The 26646-nt window shown below is 48.8% G+C and overlaps 1 protein-coding gene across 1 annotated transcript in view; it reads right to left on the reverse strand.

Moving 5' to 3' along the window:
- The window catches only part of USP3 (ubiquitin specific peptidase 3), a 111341-nt gene that overhangs the window by 37902 nt on the left and 46793 nt on the right, over positions 1-26646 (reverse strand). Inside the window, exon 7 of the mRNA XM_075342656.1 lies at positions 18693-18806. Coding sequence (XP_075198771.1) covers positions 18693-18806 — 114 coding nt within the window. The remainder of the gene's footprint in view (positions 1-18692; positions 18807-26646) is intronic.

The raw sequence follows: 26646 nt of genomic DNA on the forward strand, positions 1-26646 counted from the left end.
CCCACTTGCGGCAGATTGACTGAAACACTGCCGGATGCAGGGACCACTCGCCACTGTCCACGGTTTGACGGCTGAGATAATCTGCCTCCCAGTTTTCCACGCCTGGGATGTGGACTGTGGATATGGTGGACTTGGAGTCCTCCGCCCATTGAAGGATGCGTTGTACCTCCAACATTGCCAGGCGGCTGCGTGTCCCGCCTTGGTGATTGATGTAGGCAACCGCTGTCACGTTGTCTGACTGGACTCGGATGTGCTTGCCCGCCAATAGGTGGTGAAAAGCTAGGAGAGCCAGAAGCACGGCTCTGGTTTCCAGCACATTGATCGAGAGGGCTGACTCGGACGGAGTCCAAGTGCCCTGCGCTCGGTGGTGGAGACATACCGCTCCCCAGCCGGATAGACTGGCATCCGTGGTGAGGATCACCCAGGACGGGGCCAGGAAGGAGCGCCCCTGAGACAGAGAGAGGGGCCGAAGCCACCACTGAAGAGAGCTCCTGGTCTGTGGCGACAGAGCCACTAACCTGTGCAAGGAGGAAGGCCGCTTGTCCCAACAGCGGAGAATGTCCAGCTGCAGTGGACGCAGATGGAACTGGGCAAAGGGAACAGCCTCCATTGACGCCACCATCTGACCCAGCACCTGCATCAGGTGCCTGATGGAATAACGGCGGGGCCTCAGCAGAGAGCGCACCGCCAGTTGGAGAGACTGCTGTTTGATTAAGGGCAACTTCACGAGTGCCGGCAGAGTCTCGAACTGCATCCCTAGGTACGTGAGACTCTGGGTCGGAGTCAGAGTGGATTTGGGCAGATTGACAAGCCACCCGAATTGGGCTAGAGTGGCGAGAGTGAGCGAGACACTCCGCTGACAGTCTGCGCTGGATGAAGCCTTGACTAGAAGGTCGTCCAGGTAAGGAATCACTGCCAACCCCTGGAGGTGCAGAACCGCAACCACTGCTGCCATGACCTTGGTGAATACCCGAGGGGCCGTGGCTAACCCGAAGGGGAGAGCCACGAATTGGAAATGTTCCTCTCAGATTGCAAAAACGTAGCCAACGCTGGTGTGAAACTGCAATTGGCACATGCAGATAGGCATCTCTGATGTCGATGGATGCCAGGAAATCCCCTTGGGTCATTGAGGCAATGACTGACCGCAGAGACTCCATGCGAAAATGCTGCACCTGAACATGCTTGTTGAGAAGCTTGAGATCCAGGATGGGCCGGAAGGAACCGTCCTTTTTGGGGACTAGGAAGAGATTTGAGTAGAAACCTCTGAACCGTTCCCGGGCGGGAACCGGTACAATTACTCCGTTGGCCTGCAAGGATGCCACGGCCTGAGAGAAGGCGGCGGCCTTGGAGCAGGGGGGAGTTGACAGAAAAAATCTGTTTGGCGGGCTGGAAGAGAATTCTATCCTGTAGCCGTGGGAGATGATATCCCGCACCCACTGATCGGAGACGTGTTGAAACCACACGTTGCCAAAGTGAGAGAGCCTGCCACCGACTAAGGACGTTGCTGGCGCGGACAGATAGTCAAGAGGAGGCTGCCTTAGTGGCAGCAGCTCCTGCGGTCTTCTGTGGACGCGCTTTTGTGCGCCAGTTGGATTTTTGGTCCTTGGCTGAGTTAGTGGACGAGGCCGAGGGCTTAGAGGATGACCAGTTGGAGGAACGAAAGGAACGAAACCTCGACTGATTCCTACCCGGGGCAGGTTTCCTGGTTTTGGTTTGTGGCATGGAAGTACTCTTCCCGCCAGTAGCTTCCTTAATAATTTCATCCAGCTGTTCACCGAACAGCCGGGACCCAGCAAAAGGGAGTCCAGCAAGGTACTTCTTTGAAGTAGCATCTGCCTTCCACTCTCGAAGCCACAAGATCCTGCGGATAGCGAGGGAATTAGCCGAAGCCACCGCAGTGCGGTGAGAAGCCTCCAGCATGGCAGACATGGCATAGGATGAAAAAGCTGAAGCTTGGGAAGTTAAGGTAACCATTTCGGGCATAGATTCCCTGGCGAGGGAATGCATCCCCTCTAGAGAAGCAGAGATGGCTTTGAGAGCCCACACTGCTGCAAAAGTCGGGGAGAACGAGGCCCCTGCCGCCTCATATACAGATTTGGCCAGAAGGTCAACCTGGCGGTCAGTGGAATCCTTAAGAGAGGTGCCATCAGCCACTGATACAACGGTCCGGGCTGAGAGTCTAGACACCGGAGGGTCTACCTTTGGTGAATGAGCCCACTCCTTGACCACCTCAGATGGAAAGGGAAAACGGTCATCAGAACCACGCTTTGGGAAGCGTTTGTCAGGACAGGCCCTAGGCTTGGTCACAGCGGCCTGAAAACTGGAGTGGTTAAAGAACACACTCTTTGTCCTCTTAGGCGAGGTAAACTGGTGCTTTTCTGCCAGAGATGGTTGTTCCTCTGATACTGGCGGATTGAGATCCAGTACAGAATTAATGGACGCAATCAAATCACTAACATCTGAGTCACTTTCGGACAGATCAATGGGGCACATGGAGTTAGCCTCCGAGCCCCCTGTAAAGGCATCTTCCTCGTCCTGCGAGTCAGCTTCTGAAACAGAGCCGCGGGACGAGGAAGGAGAGGGAGCCCTGCGTCTCCTCTTAGAAGGACGGGGTCTGGGACCAGATGATGAATCCTCTGTGAGCTCCGGTCCTGAGAGAGCCCTAGCAGCAGAGGCACCGTGTGAAGGGGGCTGATGCATGTTCAGCAAAGTCCTGGACAGAAGTCCCATGGAGTCGGCAAAAGACTGGGAGATAGACCTAGAAAAGGATTCTACCCAAGCCGGGGGTTCAGCCACAGGAGCCGGAGCAGCCTGAGAGACCACTGGGGGTGCGATTCCAGGCTGAGGCATCGTCAGGTTAGAGCAGGTATCACAATGTGGATAGGTGCTCGGTTCAGGCAGTAGGAGCTTACATGCAGCGCATACTGAACACAGCTTTGGAGCCTTGCTCCTCGTGTGAGACATGCTGCTGGAGTGGGGGCTCTGCCAGAATGACCCCCAGAGAGTATATACAGAGGTCCACAACCAGAGGTTGTGGCTTACCAGACCGCTGGAGCGGTGTTGTGTGCCCTCCAGATCCCGAAGCCCGGACCCCCAAGCACCTCAGCAGGGATGCTGCAGACCAGTGCTGATCGCAGGGAAAATGCTGAGAAAATGGCCGCCGGAGCGAAGAGAGGGGGCGGGACTTACTCTGGGAGCGGGATCTGGAGGGCCATAGAGACTTACAGGGGAGGAGACATGTACTCAGTGAGGAGTGTCCCTCCCCTGTGCAGAACGGCCGCTGGGCGGAGCCGCGCTGTCCCTCTGCATGAATGACATGCGAGGGCAGTGAAACCGAAACTAGGCCTCCGGCGAAGCCGGGGCCTAAATTTGAGCGGTGCGGCCGGCGCGCAGGCACCATCGACGCGGTTCTCAGGCGAGAGCCAGAGAACCCGCCGGAAATGTCATAAAACACACTCAGCACACTCTCCCACAACAATAAAGTACAGGGACCCCCAATATATAAACGTCTCAGGTACTTAGCTTGCTGAGACGCAGGGTTCCAAGTCCCTGGGGATGAGTGCTCCGGTCCAGCAGGATCCTGAAGGGCTGCGGATGGAGACCGGTCTCCTGCCAAGCATGGAGAACCGTGCTGGCTCCCACTTCAAGCCAGAGCCCAGGAAGGATGGTGAAGGAGCACGGCATGTAAGGCTCCAGCCTTGGAATCAACCTTAAAAGCACCGCCGACACAGTGGGGTGAGAAGGGACATGCCGGGGGTCCAGACTTGGACCCGCTTTTCTTCAAACTCTTTCCAAAAATCAAAAATCAGATGAGAATGCATGTGTGGATGTATGCCTCCTGAACACAAAGCAATAAACTGGCTAGATCTGGTTCTCCAGGGGGTGTATAAGCTCAGAGGGAGGAGCTACACTTTTGAGTGTAGTACTTTGTGTGTCCTCCGGAGGCAGAAGCTATGCACCCATTGTCTGGGTCTCCCATAGGAACGATAAAGAAAGATTATTGTATATTGCATACTTTCTCTCATATTCTTGGTGTTTATTCATGAGCTTAAATATTTCCGAGGTGATGGGGATAACATTGCTTCTCCAGTTTACTGTTAAAAACGGATTTTTGTGTACTCCCCGTAAAATCGTTTTCTCTTAGCCATCATGGGGGACACAGGACCATGGGTGTTATGCTGCTTATCCATAGGAGGACACTAAGTAGATGCAAAGATGTTAAGCTCCTCCCCTGCAGTATACACCCCCTGGCCCAGCCAGGCTACTTCAGTTTTAGTACACAAGCAGTAGGAGAACAAGTAACAAAAAACGTGAGTGAATACTCATAACAAAAAAGTACTGAGAGAGAAAAAAAGCTAAGGCCCAACAGGGCAACAGGGAGGTTGCTGTGCCCTCCAATGATGGCTAAGAGAAAATGATTTTACGGTGAGTACACAAAAATCCATTTTTCTCTGACGCCTCATTGGGGGACACAGGACCATGGGACGTCCTAAAGCAGTCCCTGGGTGGGTAAACAAACAACGCAACCCAAGGACTAGGAACCAGTCCCAGATAGCCAGGAGCACCTACTGAGATAGGTGCTCCACTATCGTTTGCAGAATTTTCCTACCAGGGTTCGCCTCAGCCTCAGCCTGGGCATGGACTCGGTAATGCTTTGAAACAGTACGTAGGCAAGACCAGGTAGCAGCCTTACACCCCTGTTCCACTGAAGCCTGATGCCCAAGAGGCGCCAACTGCTCGCGTGGAATGAGTCCGCAGCCCACTAGGAATGGGCTTGAGCTTCAAGTGGTAGACCTCCTGGATCGCAGAGCGAATCCAGCGAGCCAGCGTTGCCTATGAAGCTGCCTCTCCTTTCTTAGGCCTTTCAGGAATGACGAACAAGGAGTCCATGTTCCTAAAGGGGCTGTCCTGGGTACGTAATATCTGAGAGCCCTCACAAGGTCTAGCGAATATAGGAACCTTTCCACCCTATGGACTGGGTGGACAAAAGGAAGGCAGAACAATGTCCTAGTTCATATGAAACGGGGAAGTAGCCTTCAGAAGAAAATCCGGAAGGGGCGTAGAACCACCTTGTCCTGATGAAAGATCAGAAAGGGTTCGCGGCAAAAGAGAGTGCTGCCAGTTCCGAAACGTGTCTGATGGACATAATCGCCACTAAGAATTTTACCTTTCAGGAGAGAAGAGCAAGAGAAGATTCCTAAAGAGGTTCAAAGGGGGACCTCTGGATACCGTCCAAAACGAGATTGAGGTCCCATGGGTCCAGCGACCGTTTGTACGGGGGAACTAGATGGGAAACGCCCTTGAGGAAAGTCTAGACTTGCGGATTGCAAGCTAGGCGATATTGATAGAATATTGAGAGAGATGAAACCTGCCCCTTAAGGGAGATGAGGGCCAACCCCTTTTGCAGCCTGACTGGAAAAATAAAATAAAGAATTCTGGGGATCGCCAGAGGCATAGGTTGGACATTAGCTTCCCTGCACTGGGAAAGGAAAGTTTTCCACGTACGGTGGTAAATACGGGATGAAGGCCGGCTTTCGGGCACTGTACATGGTGGAGATGACCACGGGAGAGAATCTCGCTCTTGTTAAAGTCCAGGTCTCAATGGCCAGGCCGTCAGCTTCAGGGCTCTGGAGTTCTGATGGGAAATGGGCCCTTGGGTCAGCAGGTCTGGGATGCTTACGAGGCGCCATGAGCAATTGTACTAATTCGGCATACCAGGCACACCTGGGCTAGTCCGGTGCTATTAGTATCACCGGGACTCCTTCTGCCTTGATCTTCCTGATTACTCGTGGCAGCAGGGGCAGAGGCGAAAAACATGTAAGGAAGACGGAAGCGACTTCAGGAGAGTAGAGCATCCGCGCCGATGGACTGTGGATAACGTGACCTGGCTAAGAACGTGGGTACCTTTGCGTTCAACCTTGAGGCCATTAGATCCACGTCTGGTGTACCCCAGCGAGTGCAGATGTGTGGGAACACTTCTGGGTGGAGAAACCACTCTCCGGCGGCCAGGCCTTGGCGACTTAGAAGGTCCGCCGCCCAGTTCTCTACTCCCGGTATGTGTAACGCTGAAAACATAGACCCCCGTCGATTCGGCCCAGGTGAGGATCCTGAGGACCTCGAGATAAGCTGTCTTGCTGCTGGTACTTCCCTGCAGATTGATCTAGGCCACAGCTGTTGCATTGTCCAATTGGACCCGAATCAAACGACTTGCTAGCAGAAGGGGGGATTGATCTGAGCGCGAGAAAGATCGCGCTGATTTTCAGGATGATTTCTGGGAAGGGAAGACTCCTGGGGCGTCCAACGTCCCCAAGCAGTGGGGAGCCAGTGCGCTGCTCCCCAGACTAAGAGGCTGGCGTCCGTAGTCAGGAGTAGCCAATCCACTTGGGGGAGAAAAACTCCTTCTCGATATGGAAGAGGACTGAGTTCACCAGCAAAGCGCATACCTGACTGAAGGTGTCAGGTGAAAAGTTCGTCCAAGGAAAAGGGGCTCTTGTCCCAGGCAGTTAGAAGCGCAAGCTGAAGTGGGCGGTGGTGTGGCTAAGCGAGCAGCACTGACTGTATAGCCGCAGATTAACTACCTAGCACTCTCATACTGAATCGTATGGAGCGAGAGGAGTATGTAGAAGGCAGTGTACCGCTTGTCGTAGAGCGGTCGCCTTGTCTTGAGGGAGAAATATCAAGCCCCGAAGGGTGTCCACGGACATGCCCATGGAGGTGACAGATTTTGACGGGATCGGGGATGATTTGACTGGAGTCAGAAGCCGCCCTAAGCGGGATAGGGTGCTCACAGAGATCCGCACGCTGGTTGAGCCCTTGATGAGGAGGTCATCCAAGCAAGGCAGAACAGCCACTCTCTTGGCATGAAGGGCACTCATGGCGGCCGCCATGACCTTTGTTAAGACCCTTGGTGCTGTGGCAGAGCCAAGGGTAGGGCCACAAATGAAAAAAAGAAGTCCTGAACAGCGAAGTGGAGGAACTTTTGGTGAGCCGGAGCGATGGGTATGTGCAGGTACGCGTCCCTGATAGCTAGGGAGGCAAGGAATTCTCCTTCGACCATAAAGGTAAAAATGGACCCTAGGAATTCCATTCTGAATCTCCTTACATGCACATGTTTGGTCAGGTGTTAGAGGTCCAGGATGGGTCGAACTGACCCGTCCTTTTTTGGGGACCATGAGAGGTTGGAATAGAAGGCCTTGAACCTCTCGCCGTCCCGAACAGGTACCATCACCCCCACCGTTTGGAGGGAGTGGATCGCTGAGGAGAAGGCCTCGCGGTGTTTTGGAGCCTTGGGGGGGTGGTTTGAGAGAAAAAAAAACTGACCAGGGGATCGGGTTCGGAATTCAATGTGATAACCAGAAGACACAAGGTATCGCACCCATTTGGAGTCTGAGGCGGCAGCCCAGATGGAGGGACGAGACACCTCGATCTTTGTCTAGACTAGAAGGTCGGACCCTGCGTGTCTAGTAAAAAACATCCTGGGCTAGAGTTGGGGGAGGGAGGTACTCTTTTCCTCCCGTGGCGTCAGACAAAAAAAAGAGCCTGTCCAGATGATCGGCAAACCATCGGTATGGAAAGGAGTACTGTGAGAGGCTTCTTAGAGACAGAGTCCGCTCTCCATTATCTGAACCAGAGGGCCTTACAGATGGCTATGGTATTTGGGGTGGCAATAACTGCACAGGTAGCAGCGTCGAGGGAGGCCTGCATGAGGTACTCTGCCGCCGCAGCAATGTGAACTGTTACATCTGTGAGGGTCTGAGGGAAACTGATAGTCCTGGTGCCTGTGCGACCCACACGGAAGGGGAGAGGGACCCCCAGTCTCAAGGCGGAGCGATCGAGCTGCTCCACTTGTCTGTCCGTCGGGTCCTTGAAGGAGGATCCATCAAGTAAAAGACAGGAGGGTCCTTCAGGCAGGCGGAAGCCAGGTGATTGTCCACTGAGGCCGGATCAGCCCAGCCCTTAGAGACAGCTAAGCCAAAAGGGGTACCGGGACTCCATGAGTTTACAGATATCGAAGCGGCGTGAAAAAACTTTTTTTTTTGTTGAGGTTTCTTCACCCTTTTAAAGGAGACCGCAGGGTCAGTAGTGGATGGGAGATCTTCCACATGCAGAGTTTTGGTTGATTGCTGCAATAAGGGAGTCCATCGCAGCTTGATCGCTCGGGGAGGTTGAAACCAAGGAATCATCCCGGTACAAACATCATTCCCCTTCCTCCGGCTCCTCAGAGACCGCGGAACATGTGGGAGAACCCCATCTGTGTACCCCAGAGGGAGAACAATGGGGGTCATGCCCTTTTTCTGATCTGCAAACGGTGAAGCAGAGGGCTGATTCTTATCAGAAGGACCCTCTATAGAGGTGACATCAGGCTGCGTTCTGTCCAGGGCCCCGAGGGGTGTGAGGACCATGTTGCATAGCCAGCACCAGGTTCTGGGAACTATGCCCATCCCGGGGGACTGGGATCCGTAGGCTCTGGGCTGGCAGCGGTTGCTGCGGTGGTGGCGGGGACGGGGGGGGGTAAGCTACAGGGGCACCGGACTCACGGAAGGAAGAGGTGCCATCATCCCCTAGTAGCTCAGCGTCTTATAGTTGTTGCTGTAGTTGTGCAGGGCATAAAACATGTGACTGCAGCCCCTGGCTGATGAGCCACAAACTCTGATTGTAATGAGGGAGCAATGCTCTGCAGAGCTAATATACAAGTGAGGCTATAACTCACCCAGAACCCTGATGACCCCTCCCCCCCTCCTCCTGCGCCCCAGTTCTGGGAAGGAGGAAGCCAGCTCTGAAAGACGCCCACAGGCTCTGATCACAACAAGAGGGAGCAATGCTCTGCAGATCCTGTGTGAGGAGGGTTACGCGCGCTTTCTTATAGAGTGTCGGAGGGGACAGGGCTTAGCTCTGACAAGAAGGCATGAGAAAATATAATAAACAAAAAAAGAAAATGGTGGGAAGGGACTCCCCTTCCCCCCTCCAGCCCTGCACAACAATGGTGGACAGAAAAAAACTCTATAAGTGTACCGCAGCTGCGGGTGCACTGAGTCCTGGGGGCTCTCCCCCTCCCCCCGCCACAGGTGGAATGCTATGCAGGAGTCTGCAATCACAGCTCATGTGCATCCAGTCAGTGTGACCTTTGCTCCAATTCAGTGTGGAGAGTCTGACACCTGCTGGCAAAACTTGTATCAACTCAGAGCCTGCCAGAGGGACTGAGGAAGTATTCATCTGCTCTGGGCTCTGGAAATATCAGAAGGATTTCACCTCAGCTCCTGTGGAGGTGGCAGTCTGCTGCCTGGTCACACTTGGTGCAGAACGTGTATCAACTCAGTGCCTGCAAGAGGGGCTGAAGAAGTTTTCATCTGCTCTGGGCTCTGGATCAGTGCCATGAGACCTGTCGTCCAGTGAGTAACAGCCCAGGATCCAGCGTTGCAGGAGGGGGTATGGGGAGGCGACACTCCGCGTTGCCGCCTGTTGATGGTTTTGGGAAATCGGTCCCCGAAGGAAACAGTCGCCCTCTAAAAACAAAAAATTCTTGCTGCAGTAGTCTGCAGAGATGTGCCTCCTATAGACACTAAGCTAAAACTGAAGTAGCCTGCAGGGGAGGAGCTAACATCTTTGCATCTACTTAGTGTCCTCCTATGGATAAGCAGCATAACACCCATGGTCCTGTGTCCCCCAATGAGGCGTCAGAGAAAGTCCAATTTTATGATGGCGGTTACTTGTTTTTATACCTAAAATGTTGGGATTGTTTCTGATTAACTCTGCAAGGGGTTCTACAGCCAGGACGAAAAGGAGGGGAGAAAGGGGGCATCCTTGTCTGGTACTCTTTGTAATTGGGAAGAGATTTGATAAGTGATTATTGGTGTATATTTTTGCAGTGGGATTAGAATAGAGGGCCAAAATGGTTTTAACAATTTTTTTGTCGAATCCTAATTTATATAAAACCAATTCCAAATATTTCCAATTGATTCGATCAACAGCCTTCTCTGCATCCAATGCCAACAGCAGAGAAGGGATTTTTCTATTGCTGATATGGGAGACTAGATTTATTACTCTCCTTGTACCATCAGAAGTCTGTCGGTTTTCCACGAATCCCATTTGGTCATTATTTACAATATCAGGTAGTATTTTTTTTTTATCCTGTCCGCGATCAACTTGGCATAAATTTTTACATCGGCATTAATCAAGGATATAGGCCTGTAGTTGCTTACGAGGTCTTCATTTCCCTTTGATTTTGGGATCACAATAATTGTAGCTTCTAGCATTTCTTTGGGAAATGTTCCTGTGTCAGCGGCTTTATTAAAAACCTTGACCAGATGGGGGGAGAGGACAAGGGGAAAAGCTTTATAGTAGTCATTGGTAAACCCATCTGGCCCCGAGGATTTTTTGGATTTTAAGTTTGATATCATTCTAATAATTTCTGTAACCGTAAATGGGGAGTTAAGAGTGTTTAGTTGTTTGGAAATTTTGAGGAGTTGCATTCTATCTAGGAAACTATTAATGGTCGTGTAATCTGTTTGGGAAATTGATGGGTCTTTTTTAGGTTATATAGTTTGATGTAATAGTTGGCGAAAGTTCAGCGATTTCCTTTGGATGATCATGATATACAATGGAGCCATTGGGTTTTGCAACTTCATGGATCCTTTTTTGGATTCTGGCTTGTTTGACTTTTTTTTGCGCCATCAGTCTACTGGGTTTATTGATAGAGGTGTAAAAGTTGAAATGCATATTGTGGGAAAATTGTTCAAAAATCTTTGAATAGTTCAGATTTTAATTCAGCTCTAAGGGGTACTTTGCACACTATGACATCGCAAGCCGATTGTAGCGATGCCGAGCGCGATAGTCCCCGCCCCCGTCGCACATGCGCTATCTTGTCATAGCTGCCGTAGCGAACATTATCGCTACGGCAGCTTCACATGCACTTACCTGCCCTGCGACGTCGCTCTGGCCGGCGACCCGCCTCCATCCTAAGGGGGCGGGTCGTGCGACGTCACATGGCAGGCGGCCAATAGAAGCGGAGATGAGCGGGACGTAAACATCCCGCCCTTCTCCTTCCTCATTGCAGGCGGGACGCAGGTAAGGAGATTTTCCTCGCTCCTGCGGCTTCATACACAGCGATGTGTGCTGCCGCAGGAACGAGGAACAACATCGTACCTGTCGCTGCAGCGACATTATGGAAATGCCCGACACTACACCGATCATACAATTTCGACACTTTTGCGCTTGTTAATCGTAGTAAAAACGATTCACATACTCCGATGTCGACAACGACGCCGGATGTGCGTCACTTTCGATTTGACCCCACCGACATCGCAGCTGCGATGTCGTAGTGTGCAAAGTACCCCTAAGAGTTAGGATTTCCCTTTGGATTGCTGGGGATGGAGAGACAAGTTTTTGTTGTGCTTCTTCCTTCCGTCTGATCATATTTTGTATTGCTGTAACTCTTTTCCTTTGACGTTTTTTATGCTGCGAGGATAATTGGATGAGGCTCCCGCGAATTAGTGCTTTAAGTGCATTCCATATTACAAAAGGGCACATATTTTCAGTGGAATTTTCATCACAATATAATTTAATTGACTTTTCAATGTCTTTTTTATATCTTGGGCAGTTTAAGAGGAAAGAGTTACATTTCCATAGGAAATTGTTTAAAGAGAGTATTTAGGCATACCTCGCATATTATTGGCGAATGATCCGAAAATGTTTTGGGTAAAATTTCAATTTTTTGATTTTAGAGCTTGTGAAGGAGTCCGTTAGTATTAGGTCAATCCGGAGGGTTCGACGAGGAAACTGATGGAGGTGGAATATCTAAAACGTACTAGGTCCACCCTGTGTCTCCCTACTATGACAGCATCGATAGCCATATGGCGCAGTGAGATGATCCCTAAGATCCAGGTCCCGCTGTCAGAAATTTCGCTCAGAGCAATAGAATCCCACATTCCATATACAAATTTGAGTAGATGGGAAGCAGCGGGTTTTGGAGTTTTGGCGGACTTTTACGATGGTGCAGAGATTAGGCCCTTCAACGATATACTTTGGGAGCACCCCTCCCTAAAGGGGTGTTTTTATCAACACCTGCAGATTCGCCATTTTCTAAGCACAAAATCCCCCCCGGGATCAAACCCGACCTTACCCACTGTTAAGGCACTATTGTTTAAAAAACTAATGAGGCAACCGGGAATCTCTTTAACCTACAAATGGTTGAACAACCCCTCTGACGAGCAAAAGCTCCCATACATGACTAAATGGGAATCAGATTTAGGCATTAACACCTCCCCCTCGGCGTGGCATACTGCGACACAGTGGGTGCAAAGATCCTCAAAATGCATTAACCATTTGGAACAGCTGAAAAAGGTGCATCTACGTTGGTACCATACGCCGGCAAAATTGGTGCATTACATTCCCAACTACTCACCGCTCTGTTGGAAGGGCTGCCTCCAGAGGGGATCACTGGGACACTGTTGGTGGCACTGTCCGAGGGTCCAACCTTTTTGGATAGCAGTTTTCAGACTCATTAGTGAAATAACAGGTGTGCACACCAACCCCAACCCAGGGCTGGCAGTTCTGAATTTGGGCATAGACTCGTACCCGCAGAATTTTAGGGGACTGATTGTGCAAATTCTAATAGCTGCCAGACAGTGTCTGAGCCATTCGTGGAAGGCCACTGAAGCTCCCTCTGGAGCCGAGTTATATAGTAGGATCGACCAACAATGCCAATATGAATACTGCCTTGCCCACTCCCTAAAACAAAAAACTAGAATTCTTACAATATGGGAACCCTGGCTGTCATCCAGCCATGCAACACCTATTACACAACTATTCCCCGGGCAAAGAGCACCTAGTTGAGATAGAGCCGATGGAATTATAGCCCTGGCTCGGCTAGCCAGGGGGCTAAAGCATTGAGACCCTGACTGAGGCAGCAGTTTATGAGAGAAATCTAGGAGGAGTTGATGGCCCCGGCTGGTGGACTGGGGTTGGTAATGCAGGCAGGCATCTAACCCTGTACCCCTACTAACCCCCCCCCCCCCACTTCCCCCCCAACCCTACCTTCTTCCCCTCCCCCTTTGTTCTTGTTCCCCCTTACTTGAATGAAGTCCCCATCTTTCCTCCCCTCTCCTCCCTCCCCATGTTGTTGTGTGGTTAAAGTGTAAGGCAGAGGGATTGTAACTGGATTGTCTCAGAGTATATTAATGTATGGAGCCCTCATGTGCGGGCAGTTGACAATTGTTCTCTTAAATTACCATGTATGATTTTGTATCTGCCATGTTTTCAATAAAAACTAATTGGATTAAAAAAAAAAAAAGTATTCGGTCAATCCGGGAAAATGTGTTGTAGATGTCGGAATAATACGTGAATTCTTTTGATGTAGAGTTTATACACCTAAAGGCATCAAGGAGTTCCTGTCTTTGTAACCAATGTTTCAGACAGTGCTTCTTGTGTCGTGCCTGAGCTGTTGAATCAAGTTCATTGTCTGGGACAAGATTGAAATCACCCAAGAGTATAAGATCTCCTTGTTTGACCTCCTGGACCAACTCGTATAGTTCATCCAGAAAGCCAATTTGGGCGTGGTTGGGAGCATACACATTAACTATAGTGCAGGGATGATTATTTATTAAACAGGAAATGACAATATACCTACCTTCCTTGTCTTTGTTCTCAGTAAGAAGCGTAAAGGACACTGTATCTTTAACCAATATCATTACTCTTGCCCTTTTTCCAACACTTAGTGAGGAGAGGATGTGTGGAAAGTTTTTATTAACGAATTTTTCATCTCTAGTGAATTTCACCTCTTGTAGGCATGCTATATCTGCTTTAGAGTTTCTTAGTTCTTTCCAGGTCAGGTATCGTTTTCTAGGGGAGTTTAGACCATGAACGTTATAAGAAATGAATTTAACAGTCATATTTAGGGATGGAAGTAAGGAAGGGGAGGGAAGGGAAAAGAAAGAAGAGAAAGGGAAAGAGAAGAGGAGTAGAAAAAAAAAAAAAATATGCACTAAAGGAAACTTACTTCAAAACTACTATTATAATATATATTATTATAAAATCTATAAATAACTACAGTGCTTCCATTGAACAATATAACTTTCCCTCAACTAGATAAAAATACAAAAGATGTAAAGTAATAATTTCAGGAGGGAGTCCAAAATGGGTGGCAAGCAAAATTTTAATGACAAAAGCAAAAAAGTTCTCCCTGAAGGTATCTCCACAAAACGGGTAAGATAAAACCTTCAAGTAGAGGTTAAAGTTTGTGGAAGAGAAAGGAGGTTAAATAATACGTGTCGTCTCTATTAGTACTAAAGTAAAACGTGGACAAAGAAAGAAAAAAAAAAAAAAAAGTTTAATCCGTGTAATAGCAGCAACGTGTCCTCTTGTAGATTCTCAGAGCTCAATTCCAGGTGGAAAAGCTCCCAGGAAATAGTTATTTCAAAATCCAGATTTAGGAAAAGATGGTGTAACCCAAATAGGTGGGATGGTCACCCTTTTTCGAGTCTCCTGAAATTATATACATATTAGGTACTTCATATGAAAATTAGTATTTGAACAGAGAGGTCATTAGCATTGAGCTCTTGGGTCCCCTTCATTATTTAACAAATCGATACGTTTTAAGCCATCCTCTGGGGTTTTAATGAGGGTTGTTTTATCATTTAACCAGACAAGAAGTTTAGTGGGGAACCCCCACCTGTAAAGAATACCCCATTCTCACAGTTTGGTGATGTCGTTGAATCTTCTTCTTGATTCCATTGTCTCCTTGGAGAAGTCGGCAAAGACCTTGATATGATAAGGATCCGGTAGTGTCCTGTTCTCTTGTATACATTTTAGTAAAATCTCCTTTGTGGTAAAGAAATGGAGACGTAGGAGAACATCCCTGGGGATGTCTGAAGGGAGAGATTTGGGTTTGGGCAGGCGATGTATCCTGTCAATCATAATCTCTAACTCCGATAAAGATGGTATAACCGTTTTAAGACAATCCTTAGTCTAGGTTGCCAGGTTATTATTTGTTACTGACTCCGGAACGCCTCTAAGTTTGATGTTATTTCTACGATCACGATCCTCCAAGTCAGACACTTTGCCCTTTAAAAATTGAACTTGTAGTTCACACTGGCCCTTTGAGAGTATGTCCGCTTTTTACTCTACTTGGGATATTCTGGCTTCATTAGCATCCAATCTGTTTTTGACTTCTAAAATGTCTTCGTGTAGGATCTTTGTTTGATTTTTGAATGCTAAGACCATGTCTTTGAGAGCTTTAATAAGGTTTACTAAATAGGAGTCAGAGTCATTTTTCACAAGATTTGGATGAGTTTCACTGCTGCTTAGAATCTTTGATTCAGCAGAAGGTAGTGAAGGTGGATTGTAATCGAGTCTAGGTCTATGTTTATCGGGACTTAGCAAATCAAATTCTTCACTAGCGGACGGAGAGGAGTTGTTAAAGTCTCTTATTAGTGCATCATTTCTTATAGTCTGGCCTTTTCTTTTATTAGAGCTGGAAGATGATGTTTCCATGTCTGAGATGTTGGATTGTTCTAACTTATTATGAGAGACGAGATTGAGGAGTGGTGATTTTATATATTTAACCGTCGCTTTTACTGGGGGGAATGATTCATTTTTATAACCTTGAGTGTCTTTCATCCCCTGCTCCAGTCTCTATGGTTTAATCTTGATGTATAGTCTCTATACCTCCTCCTACATTTGGGCCTGTGGCTGGTGAAGCTTCTATTTTGGGGGTGATGCATTTTAGGTTATAGGGGAGATTTTCCTTATCCAGAGTAGTTTTAACCATTGTTGTTTTATGTGCCGCCTTTAAGGTGAGTTTTTGGTCATTTTTTTTGTTTGGGTTTATCTCCTGCCTTGCTCCTTTATCCATTGCAAAAAGAATTTTTGAAATCGGAGCTATCCCTTTAAATCCGAAATTTTATGTTTTAAATGAAATCAATGTTGCGGTTATATTTTTGGACTAGTTTTTTTTTTTAAACTCGTTTTATTGAAGGTTAAGTATGGCATTACAACAGAAATCAAATCAACAATTTGTACAGTCAGGATATGGGTAAATATTGGTTAATATCTAGAGTGATAATACATCAATAATCAAGTCAACATCCTGTACTCTTAGGATGGCATTGAACAGTAGATACTTCAGATGTGTCTGCTCACAAGTTACATCTAACATGGGGTAAAGAACCCATATTGACAAGGAATATGCAAACTTGGTGTCGGGGACCGCGTCACACTGTTGATACATAACCTTATGATCTATAAATTTCCCCTTCCGTATCACTGGTATGGTAGCAAATTATTACTACGACAGCAGTGTCTGTAGGTTGTTAGCCAGGTAACTGGATGAGCCCCCAGTCAAGGGCGAACTCAACCATCTGCCCCATATTTTGTCAAATTTATTTAAAGAACGTCTCGTCTTAAATACAAATTGTTCTAGCGGAATTATAGTATTTACCAGTGCAATCCAAGAGGCCCCAGATGGGGGATGAGTACTCATCCAATTTAGTATAATGCCCTTCTGGGCCAAAAACAGGACCTTTTTTAATAATAGATTCTCATCTTGGGACCAAGAGTGTACATCTACCACACCAAATAGGCACAGAATCGGGCTCATAGGGACCGGTTTTTCAAGTATGGAGGAAAGAGCCGCTATAACCTCGCCCCAGTAAGAATGAATGATCCGGCATTCCCATATCATGTGCCAGAAATCTGCACCGTCTCTCCCACACCTCGGACAACCCTCCCACACAGAGTTGTTCATCTTGTTCAGTCTCTGGGGAGTGATATAACTCTGGTGTATTATGTCTAATTGGATCAGTCTGTTATTAATTGCAGGAGAGACCAAAGTGTGGGATTCGACTATGTCGTCCCAAACTACATCATCTATTTCAGGAATCCTGGCTCTTCACTTATCCCGGACAGAAAGAGGGTTATATTTTTGGACTAGTTATGAGAGGAGGTTGGGTTTTTTTCCCTCCAGTTCCTGCTTATCTTCTTTAGATGAAGACAATCTCTATATTTTCCCCTTTTCCCTAGGGTTATGATTAGGGTTTGAGAATGCAGGTATTAAGGGTCCAGATAGGCTTACTTGGAGGTCTGGTAGAATGTATATAGTAGAAAAGTAATTATAAAATGTATTTATTCATAAGTTGCAGTCAAATTAGGCTTTATTATAAAGGTCAGATAGTGAATTTTCAGATCTGGCGTAACTTGTATGGTGAATTGGCTTAGGAGCCTTAGCATAGAATAGAACAGAACAGCGTACGTCAATGTATAAGTATAGGAGCGTGGCTGCACAGGTAAATGTCAAATCTGAGGTAACTAGTCAATGTTTAATGCATGTATCTGTCAAATTTGGCGTACGTGTCTTTGTGAATTGGAGTACAGTAACGTTGACTGAGTGCTTTACTAGCGTAGATCAGTTAACGGCTACGTATAGTAGCTGTCAAAAGTAGTGTAAGAGATGCTAGTTTACAGGGCAGCTATGCTTCATCTAGAAATGCTGTATGTGTAGCTTCACTGCAGTAGATGTCAGTACCAGCGTAAGCCCGCTTTGTGAATACCATTCATAGACCATGGACGCATATCCTCCTGCCTCTGCTATGCTGCTTTATTGTGACAGTGCAGCCTCCAGGGAAGAATGCAGGGCAATAGGGCTTTTCCAGTAAGGCTTATAACCACTATTTAGGGTGATTATAGGTGGCTATTAGGGAATATTATGGCCAGGACTTATAAAATGGCCGCTCCTCACTGACTCAAACTGTCACTTTCACTTTGCGCTCAGAAGATGGCCGCTGCTCGCACCCCAGCACGGGATCTAGTTGGTTAATATATATGGCACAGCAGGGGGAATTTTAAGATTTCTGTGGGTTTTCCCACACTGCCCCAAGGTCTACAGTAATATTTAGGAGAGGGGGGCACATAAATTTTACAGGGTACGGGGTTCAGTGTGATCGGTGTAAATTTTATGGGGACAGCGCTGAGTGCTTGTACTCACTAAAACCTGCCACAGTTTTTTCCTTATATCTTTGGTGTGCCACCTCTGATTTTCATGGGGGTGATATCAACATTTTCAGCACCTTCCTCTGAGTCCGGCCATCCTGGATGTGGGATGTGAAAATGCTGTCGCAGTACAAGGTCCACAGAGATTAATTCTTCATATCCTTATTAATGGCTTTGCGCAGAGCTAATAGAACTGACACCGCCGAGGATTTTTGGCTTTATCTTCTGAGAACCTTCACCAATTTTGATGGATATGGTCTTTAAATTCTCCAGATGATCTCCTCTGTCTTTCTGGCTACTTTTTTTCTATAAATCCACCAAGATGTTTAATAAAAAAAAAAAAGTTGCTTTGGAGTATGACATTGCTGGTGATTTTTCTACATGTCACCTCCTTAACGTCGCCCCGGCAACCAGCATCTCTTCACTTTACATCACAATGACTCATGATATCATGCAATCACAGGCTTATATGATCTATATTGCGGCTAAAAATTCATAAATGTGAATTTCTAAAAAATGAGTAAAAACAACCTGATAGACAGGTCCATTATTACAATATCCAATTCAGCACCGTGGACTCTGATGCCTTATGAAGCCCAAGCATCACCCTTTTTAGTTGGAAAGAGCCAACCAGAGAAAAGTTTGAAAGCCTTGGATTCAATGATAATTCTAGTCCATATCACAGGTAACTGATATTATAAATTAGAACTCACACATTGACTTCCCCTTGACTTCTTGTGTGGTAGGTCCGACGTCCCGCTGTTTTCCCATTCCGAAGTTCTACTGCTGGCAGCTCTTTGAAATAGCAGCTAAACTGATGAATGTTGCTGCAGAAACACAAAATTATTTCATGTTCAGACAAAATACATAGGCAAATAAATAAATTAGGGGAAAAGCTAATGTAACTTTATATTATACCATAAACTGAACCCCAGATGAAGATTTCCAAGCGAAACCGCATCAGATGTAGGTCCCTGCTATTCTACATTATGGTAACTTGTTATATTGTGTTAACTTGTTTATGTTCCAGCTTTAAGGAGTGTCTACTACCTTTTTTGTAGTGTTCTCTTTCTGGGACATTTATATTTGTTGAATGCTTTAAATATTTACGTTAAAGGGAATCTGTGAGCAGGTTTTTGCCATGTAAGCTGAAGCCAACATGCTGCAATGGTTAACACAAGAGTTCAGGAATGTGTGTCTTGTCCCAGTCCAATCTATTGTTTATTTGATATGTTTGTTTAAGCAGCAGGACCCTTTCCATTGCTCCTATAAAAGGTAACAAGCACACACACCCTCCTCTGATTGTACATTGACAGGTGCCAATCTCTATAGAGATCCTTTTGTGGGCGAGGATAGCTCTCTCAGCTCTGCTATGACTAAATCTAAAAATTCTGATTGTGTCAGAACGGCTGCAAATCACCAATAAATGAAGGGAATTTTGTTACTTACCGTAAATTCCTTTTCTTCTAGCTCCTATTGGGAGACCCAGACGATTGGGTGTATAGCACTGCCTCCGGAGGCCACACAAAGCATTACACTAAAAAGTGTAAGGCCCCTCCCCTTCTGGCTATACACCCCCAGTGGGATCACTGGCTCACCAGTTTTAGTGCAAAAGCAAGAAGGAGGAAAGCCAATAACCGGTTTAAACAAATTCACTCCGAAGTAACGTCGGAGAACTGAAAACCGTTCAACATGAACAACATGTGTACCCGAAAAACAACCAAAAATCCCGAAGGACAACAGGGCGGGTGCTGGGTCTCCCAATAGGAGCTAGAAGAAAAGGAATTTACGGTAAGTAACAAAATTCCCTTCTTCTTCGGCGCTCCATTGGGAGACCCAGACGATTGGGACGTCCAAAAGCTGTCCCTGGGTGGGTAAAGAAATACCTCATGTTAGAGCTGCAAAGACAGCCCTCCCCTACGGGGAGGCAACTGCCGCCTGCAGGACTCTTCTACCTAGGCTGGCGTCCGCCGAAGCATAGGTATGCACCTGATAATGTTTGGTGAAAGTGTGCAGACTCGACCAGGTAGCTGCCTGGCACACCTGTTGAGCCGTAGCCTGGTGTCGTAATGCCCAGGACGCACCCACGGCTCTGGCAGAATGGGCCTTCAGCCCTGATGGAACCGGAAGCCCAGCAGAACGGTAGGCTTCAAGAATTGGTTCTTTGATCCATCGAGCCAGGGTGGCTTTTGAAGCCTGCGACCCTTTGCGCTTACCAGCGACAAGGACAAAGAGTGCATCCTAGCGGCGCAGGGGCGCCGTGCGGGAAATGTAGATTCTGAGTGCTCTCACCAGATCCAACAAATGTAGATCCTTTTCATACCGATGAACTGCATGCGGATAAAAGGAAGGCAAGGAGATATCCTGATTAAGGTGAAAAGAGGATACCACCTTAGGGAGAAACTCCTGAATGGGGCGCAGCACTACCTTGTCCTGGTGGAACACCAGGAAAGGAGCTTTGGATGACAGCGCTGCTAGTTCAGACACTCTCCGAAGAGACGTGACCGCTACCAGAAATGCCACTTTCTGTGAGAGTCGAGAAAGTGACACATCCCTCAGGGGCTCGAAAGGCGGCTTCTGGAGAGCAACAAGGACCTTGTTTAGATCCCACGGATCTAACGGCCTCCTGTACGGAGGTACGATATGACACACCCCCTGCAGGAACGTGCGCACCTTAGAAAGTCGCGCTAGACGCTTCTGAAAAAACACGGATAGTGCCGAGACTTGCCCTTTAAGGGAGCCGAGCGACAAGCCCTTTTCCAACCCAGATTGCAGGAAGGAAAGAAAGACAGGTAACGCGAATGGCCAGGGGGATACTCCTTGTGCAGAGCACCAGGATAAGAATATCTTCCACGTTCTGTGGTAGATCTTAGCAGACGTGGGCTTCCTAGCCTGTCTCATGGTGGCAACGACCCCTTGGGATAATCCTGAAGACGCTAGGATCCAGGACTCAATGGCCACACAGTCAGGTTCAGGGCCGCAGAATTCCGATGGAAAAACGGCCCTTGGGACAGTAAGTCTGGTCGGTCTGGTAGTGCCCACGGTTGGCCGACCGTGAGATGCCACAGATCCGGGTACCACGACCTCCTCGGCCAGTCTGGGGCGACGAGTATGACGCGGCCGCAATCGGATCTGATCTTGCGTAACACTCTGGGCAAGAGTGCCAGAGGTGGAAACACATAAGGGAGCCGGAACTGCGACCAATCTTGCACTAAGGCGTCTGCCGCTAGAGCTCTTTGATCGCGAGACCGCGCTATGAAGGTCGGGACCTTGTTGTTGTGCCGAGACGCCATTAGGTCGACGTCCGGCACCCCCCAGCGGCGGCAGATTTCCTGAAACACGTCCGGGTGAAGGGACCATTCCCCTGCGTCCATGCCCTGGCGACTGAGGAAGTCTGCTTCCCAGTTTTCTACGCCCGGGATGTGAACTGCGGATATGGTGGATGCTCTTTCCTCCACCCACATCAGAATCCGCCTGACTTCCTGGAAGGCTTGCCGACTGCGTGTCCCTCCTTGGTGGTTGATGTATGCCACCGCTGTGGAGTTGTCCGACTGAATTCGGATCTGCTTTCCTTCCAGCCACTGCTGGAAGGCTAATAGGGCAAGATACACTGCCCTGATTTCCAGAACATTGATCTGAAGGGTGGACTCCTGCTGAGTCCACGTCCCTTGAGCCCTGTGGTGGAGAAAAACTGCTCCCCACCCTGACAGACTCGCGTCTGTCGTGACCACTGCCCAGGATGGGGGCAGGAATGATCTTCCCTGTGATAATGAGGTGGGAAGAAGCCACCATTGCAGAGAGTCCTTGGTCATCTGAGAAAGGGAGACTGTCCTGTCTAGGGAAGTTGTCTTCCCGTCCCATTGGCGGAGAATGTCCCATTGAAGTGGGCGCAGATGAAACTGCGCGAACGGGACTGCCTCCATTGCTGCCACCATCTTCCCTAGGAAGTGCATGAGGCGCCTTAAGGGGTGCGACTGACCCTGAAGGAGAGACTGCACCCCTGTCTGTAGTGACCGCTGCTTGTCCAGCGGAAGCTTCACTATCGCTGAGAGAGTATGAAACTCCATGCCAAGATACGTTAGTGATTGAGTCGGTGCCAGGTTTGACTTTGAAAAGTTGATGATCCACCCGAAAGTCTGGAGAGTCTCCAGCGCAACATTCAGGCTGTGTTGGCATGCCTCTTGAGAGGGTGCTTTGACAAGTAGATCGTCTAAGTAAGGAATCACCGAATGTCCCTGAGAATGCAAGACTGCTACCACTGCCGCCATGACCTTGGTGAAAACCCGTGGGGCTGTCGCCAGACCAAATGGCAGAGCTACGAACTGGAGATGGTCGTCTCCTATCACGAAACGTAAAAAAAGTTGGTGCTCTGTAGCAATCGGCACGTGGAGATAAGCATCTTTGATGTCTATTGATGCAAGGAAATCTCCTTGAGACATTGAGGCAATGACGGAGCGGAGGGATTCCATCCGGAACCGCCTGGCGTTCACATGCTTGTTGAGCAGCTTTAGGTCCAGAACAGGACGGAACGAGCCGTCCTTTTTTGGAACCACGAAGAGATTGGAGTAAAAACCTTGTCCTTGTTCCTGCAGAGGAACAGGGATCACCACTCCTTCTGCTCTTAGTGAGCACACCGCCTGCAGAAGGGCATTTGCTCGGTCGGGATGTGGGGAGGTTCTGAAGAACCGAGGCGGAGGATGAGAACTGAATTCTATCCTGTACCCGTGAGACAAAATGTCTGCTACCCACCGGTCTTTGACCTGTGGCAGCCAAATGTCGCAAAAGCGGGAGAGCCTGCCACCGACCGAGGATGCGGAGGGATGAGGCCGAAAGTCATGAGGCAGCCGCCTTGGAAGCGGTTCCTCCGGTTGCTTTCTTGGGGCGTGAATGAGCCCGCCAGGAATCTGAGCTCCTTTGCTCCTTCTGAGTCCCTTTGGACGAGGAGAATTGGGTCTTGCTGGAGCCTCGAAAGGACCGAAACCTCGACTGCCACTTCCTCTGTTGAGGTTTGCTCGATCTGGGCTGGGGTAAGGAGGAGTCCTTACCCTTGGACTGTTTAATGATCTCAGCCAATTGCTCACCAAACAGTCTGTCTCCAGATAGTGGCAAGCTGGTTAAACATTTCTTGGAAGCAGAATCTGCTTTCCATTCCTTTAACCACAAGGCTCTGCGCAAAACCACAGAGTTGGCAGACGCCATTGAGGTACGGCTCGTAGAGTCCAGGACAGCGTTGATAGCGTAAGTCGCAAACGCAGACATTTGCGAGGTTAGGGACGCTACTCGCGGCACTGCTGGACGTATGATAGAGTCCACCTGTGCCAGGCCAGCTGAAATAGCTTGGAGTGCCCACACGGCCGCGAATGCTGGAGCAAACGACGCGCCGATAGCTTCATAGACAGACTTTAACCAAAGGTCCATCTGTCTGTCATTGGCATCTTTAAGTGAAGCCCCATCTTCCACTGCAACTATGGATCTAGCCGCAAGCCTGGAGATTGGGGGGTCCACCTTTGGACACTGGGTCCAGCGTTTGACCACGTCAGGGGGAAAGGGATAACGTGTATCCTTAAGACGTTTGGAGAAACGCTTATCTGGATAAGCATGATGTTTCTGGACTGATTCTCTGAAGTCAGAGTGGTCCAGAAAAGTACTCAATTTACGCTTAGGATACCGGAAATGGAACTTCTCCTGCTGTGCAGCTGCCTCCTCTGCTGAAGGGGCTGGGGGAGAAATATCCAACAGTCTATTGATGGCCGCTATAAGGTCATTTACCATAGCGTCACCATCAGGGGTATCTAGATTGAGAGCGGTGTCAGGATTAGATTCCTGATCACCCACCTCTGTCTCCTCATACAGAGCCTCGTCTCGCTGAGACCCTGACCAGTGTGATGACGGCGAGGGTCTTTCCCAGCGAGCCCGCTTAGGCTGCCTGGGACTGTCATCCGAGTCAGAGTCTTCAGCCTGTGATGCCTGGGACCCCCTTGAAGTACGGATTAGTTCCAACTGAGGGGGACCGGGGAGCATAGACACAGCAGTGTCCATGGTCTGAGAAACTGGCCTGGACTGCAAGGTTTCCAGGATTTTTGTCATAGTCACAGACATCTTATCAGCAAAAACTGCAAATTCTGTCCCCGTCACCGGGGCAGGGTTCACAGGCGTCTCTGCCTGGGCCACTACTACCATAGACTCCGGCTGACGAAGTGCCACTGGGACTGAACATTGCACACAATGGGGGTCATTGGAACCTGCCGGTAGATTAGCCCCACATGCGGCACAAGCAGTGCATACCGCCTGTGCCTTGGCACCCTTGCGTTTTGCGGATGACATGTTGTTGTCTCCTCAGAGCAATGTAGGGTATAAGCCAAGAAGCGACTGTACAGTGCAATATAAATATATATGGTACAGGGAAAAAATGCACCAAATAACACTGTGGCACTAGTGGGGCCAGCACTTATGTGCAGCTTACCGCCCGCATAAACGCGGGTGTGTGGTCGCCAGAGTCCCTTGTCTGAGTCCCCCAGAGCCTGTGTCCGTTCTCCAGCCAGACTGCATGCAGGAATGGCTGCCGGCGTCCTGTGGAGAGGGGCGGGCCCTGGGCGTGTTGAGACCAAGAGCGGGAAACTTGCGTCCCCACTGTGCCCAGTGAGAGGGCTGGAGTATGTAAATAAGGCTCCAGCCCTCGGCGCTGACTATAGAACAGCGTCTCTCCCTTTCCCTGATTGACAGGGTGGGGGCGGGAACGAAGCAGAGCTAGGCCGCAAAAGCCGGGGACTAGATTTATGAGCGCTGCCGCCGTAAAAGCGCGGGCAGCGCGAGTCCCCGGCGCACTACAAGTCCCAGCCGCGCCGCCGCTCCCGGAGCGGCCGGCGCGGTAGTTCCCAAGACATAAAATCACTCAGCTAAGCTGCAGTGACTCTAACCCGAGCGCGCAGCGCTAGTGCCCCCGGCGCACTAGCACACCCAGCAAGCCTGGAGTGTGCGTGGCCTGTCTGTGCGGGGACACAGAGTACCTGAACGTTGCAGGGCCTTGTCCCTGACTGTACTCAGCTCCTCCAGCAGGGTCTCTGGGTCTGTGGATGGAGCTCGGCCTCAGGGTTTGGGGGCCGGTAAGATCCCACTTCCACAGAGCCCCTCAGGGGGATGGGGAAGGAAAGCAGCATGTGGGCTCCAGCCTCCGTACCCGCAATGGGTACCTCAACCTTACAAACCGCAAGTGGGGTGAGAAGGGAGCATGCTGGGGGCCCTATATGGGCCCTCTTTTCTTCCATCCGATAGAGTCAGCAGCTACTGCTGACTAAACAGTGGAGCTATGCGTGGATGTCTGACCTCCTTCGCACAAAGCAGAAAACTGGTGAGCCAGTGATCCCACTGGGGGTGTATAGCCAGAAGGGGAGGGGCCTTACACTTTTTAGTGTAATGCTTTGTGTGGCCTCCGGAGGCAGTGCTATACACCCAATCGTCTGGGTCTCCCAATGGAGCGCCGAAGAAAGACAAGATTCATATAAAAATTAACTTTTATTCATAAAAATATTAAAAATAAAAACAGGATGTCTTCCAGAACGGCTGCAGTCAAAAATCTAAGTGATACATTGTTGGATTCAGCATATCTTTGCCTACAACATGCTGGTCTCAGATGAAGTAACAAAATCTGCTGACAGATTGCCTTTAATACCCCAAGGTTGTATTGTTTCTTCTTGACAGTTCACAAATAAACGGATTTTGGTGTACTCACCGTAAAATCGTTTTCTCTTAGCCATCATTGGGGGACACAGGACCATGGGTATTATGCTACCTATCCATAGGAGGACACTAAGTAGATGCAAAAGCATAGCTCCTCCTCTGCAGTATACACCCCCTGGCCGGGCCAGGTAACCTCAGTTTTGTTTTTTTTTTTTTAAATCAGATCTTTTTTATTAAACAACTAAGAATCAATAGAGAAAATATACTGCATCTTATATAACTAGATACATATTAGCAGATTTCTATATTTTCTCCACCATGATTTTAAAGATACTTTAACTCAAACGAATACATGTCATCAACAAACAAACAGAAGAAGGGAATTTTGTTACTTACCGTAAATTCCTTTTCTTCTAGCTCTTATTGGGAGACCCAGACGATTGGGTGTATAGCTACTGCCTCCGGAGGCCACACAAAGCATTACACTAAAAAGTGTAAGGCCCCTCCCCTTCTGGCTATACACCCCCAGTGGGATCACTGGCTCACCAGTTTTAGTGCAAAAGCAAGAAGGAGGAAAGCCAATAACTGGTTTAAACAAATTCACTCCGAGTAACCTCGGAGAACTGAAAACCGTTCAACATGAACAACATGTGTACCCGCAAACCAACGAAAAATTCCGAAGGACAACAGGGCGGGTGCTGGGTCTCCCAATAAGAGCTAGAAGAAAAGGAATTTACGGTAAGTAACAAAATTCCCTTCTTCTTCGGCGCTCTATTGGGAGACCCAGACGATTGGGATGTCCAAAAGCAATCCCTGGGTGGGTAACAAAATATCTCATGTTAGAGTCGGAAGACAGCCCTCCTCAACGAGGAGGCCACTGCCGCCTGCAGGACTCTTCTACCTATGCTGGCGTCTGCCGAAGCATAGGTATGCACCCGATAATGTTTGGTGAAAGTGTGCAGACTCGACCAGGTAGCTGCTTGGCACACC

This window comes from Anomaloglossus baeobatrachus, chromosome 4 (genome assembly GCF_048569485.1).
Source record: "Anomaloglossus baeobatrachus isolate aAnoBae1 chromosome 4, aAnoBae1.hap1, whole genome shotgun sequence".
NCBI classification, from domain to species: domain Eukaryota; kingdom Metazoa; phylum Chordata; class Amphibia; order Anura; family Aromobatidae; genus Anomaloglossus; species Anomaloglossus baeobatrachus.